The sequence below is a fragment of the Micromesistius poutassou genome (genome assembly GCF_964030765.1).
Source record: "Micromesistius poutassou genome assembly, chromosome: 9".
Classification (NCBI taxonomy): domain Eukaryota; kingdom Metazoa; phylum Chordata; class Actinopteri; order Gadiformes; family Gadidae; genus Micromesistius; species Micromesistius poutassou.
Window position 1 is genome coordinate 16,978,096 of NC_140279.1, and position 1,603 is coordinate 16,979,698.

The 1,603-nt window shown below is 49.7% G+C and overlaps 1 protein-coding gene across 1 annotated transcript in view; it reads right to left on the bottom strand.

The window, feature by feature from the left end:
* Nucleotides 1-1,603, bottom strand: part of lrp8 (low density lipoprotein receptor-related protein 8, apolipoprotein e receptor) — a gene marked incomplete at its 3' end in the record, with an annotated part of 44,951 nt that overhangs the window by 7,873 nt on the left and 35,475 nt on the right. The window contains exon 7 of the mRNA XM_084472945.1: nt 1,184-1,601. Within this exon, the coding sequence (XP_084329071.1) occupies nt 1,184-1,601 (418 nt within the window). The remainder of the gene's footprint in view (nt 1-1,183; nt 1,602-1,603) is intronic.

The window sequence follows — 1,603 nt, forward strand, 5'->3', positions numbered from 1 at the left end:
GCTGAGCCTCACTAGTCACTGAAGTCTGTTTCACAATCTCACAATCTAACAGTCACAAAGTTTGAGACTTGAATGTTGAGTGTAAATTCAGCTATCAGATGATACATTTATGGTTACCTTATTGTCAATGTACTACATTGACCGACAGTAATGAATCAATGATCAATCATGACTAATAAATATGAAGATTGAGTGCAACTGAACCTTTAATATGAACATCACTATTGGATTCACTGCTCTTACTGCTATATACTACTGCGATCAGGGAAGCACAGCATACACCAGTGTGATCTTCATCACACTACTTGCATCTTTACAAAATATCTTTTTTATGAAGTTGGCATGAATAATCCATGAGAGGAAATGAACCGTTGCAATGAATCTGTTCCCCAAACACCAGCTGGATGGGATTCTTTTGAAATCTTTCCAAACACCATTTTCTTCTCTTGGCTAAGTTGTAGCAGTTTGTTTTTTCAAAAGGAGAAGCGTACTCAGTTGGACGATGTGTCTTTATGGTGAAGCTGTGAAACACAAAGCACTGGGGCTTCACTGGCGCTTCACTGGTGCTTCACTGGTGCTTCACTGGTGCTTCATTGGGGCTTCACTGGGGCTTCACTGGGGCTTCACTGGGGCTTCACTGGGGCTTCACTGGGGCAGTCTGCTGCTGGACGATCTTTCTTCAGAGCTACAGCTAAGTTCCAGTTCAGATAAAGTGACCTACAGAAGGTTAACCCATTTATTAAATGACATCAAGCCAAAGCATCGCAGTGGCGCCATATGGCCACCAGATGGAGACAAAGAGTGCGTGATCTTATTGACGCCCGTTGAAATATTTCGTTTAGTTTTGTCCATCTCTATACTTGCCATTGCCAGTGAACCTAGCAGACCCCTCTCTGCAAAAGTCATAAAGCCCACTTGCTATGCTCCCCGACCAGTCGGGTGTCTGCAGAGATATCATCTGGACGCTCAATATCTATTCCGCTTCAAGCCGTATCTGGGAAGGGCCTCCCCAGAGGAAGAAGAGCCTATTGAAGTGTGTCACTTCATGGGCGATAGCAGTTTAAGGCCCGTTATCGCTGGTGAGGCGTACAGGGACGGCACTTTGTAGATCCCCAATATGGTCTGGAGATTTGAGAACAATGCTAGTGACTAGTCTGTAGGAATCGCCTAAAAATGAACAAACTAGTGGCAGGCGCCGAGCCCAAGTCCTCCACAGCCTCCATAGGGCTGGCTCTAGGCCTCTGCTCTGGGTCCTCCACAGCCTCCATAGGGCTGGCTCTAGGCCTCTGCTCTGGGTCCTCCACAGCCTCCACAGGGCTGGCTCTAGGCCTCTGCTCTGGGTCCTCCACAGCCTCCATAGGGCTGGCTCTAGGCCTCTGCTCTGGGTCCTCCACAGCCTCCATAGGGCTGGCTCTAGGCCTCTGCTCTGGGTCCTCCACAGCCTCCATAGGGCTGGCTCTAGGCCTCTGCTCTGGGTCCTCCACAGCCTCCACAGGGCTGGCTCTAGGCCTCTGCTCTGGGTCCTCCACAGCCTCCACAGGGCTGGCTCTAGGCCTCTGCTCTGGGTCCTCCACAGCCTCCATAGGGCTGGCTCTAGGCCTCT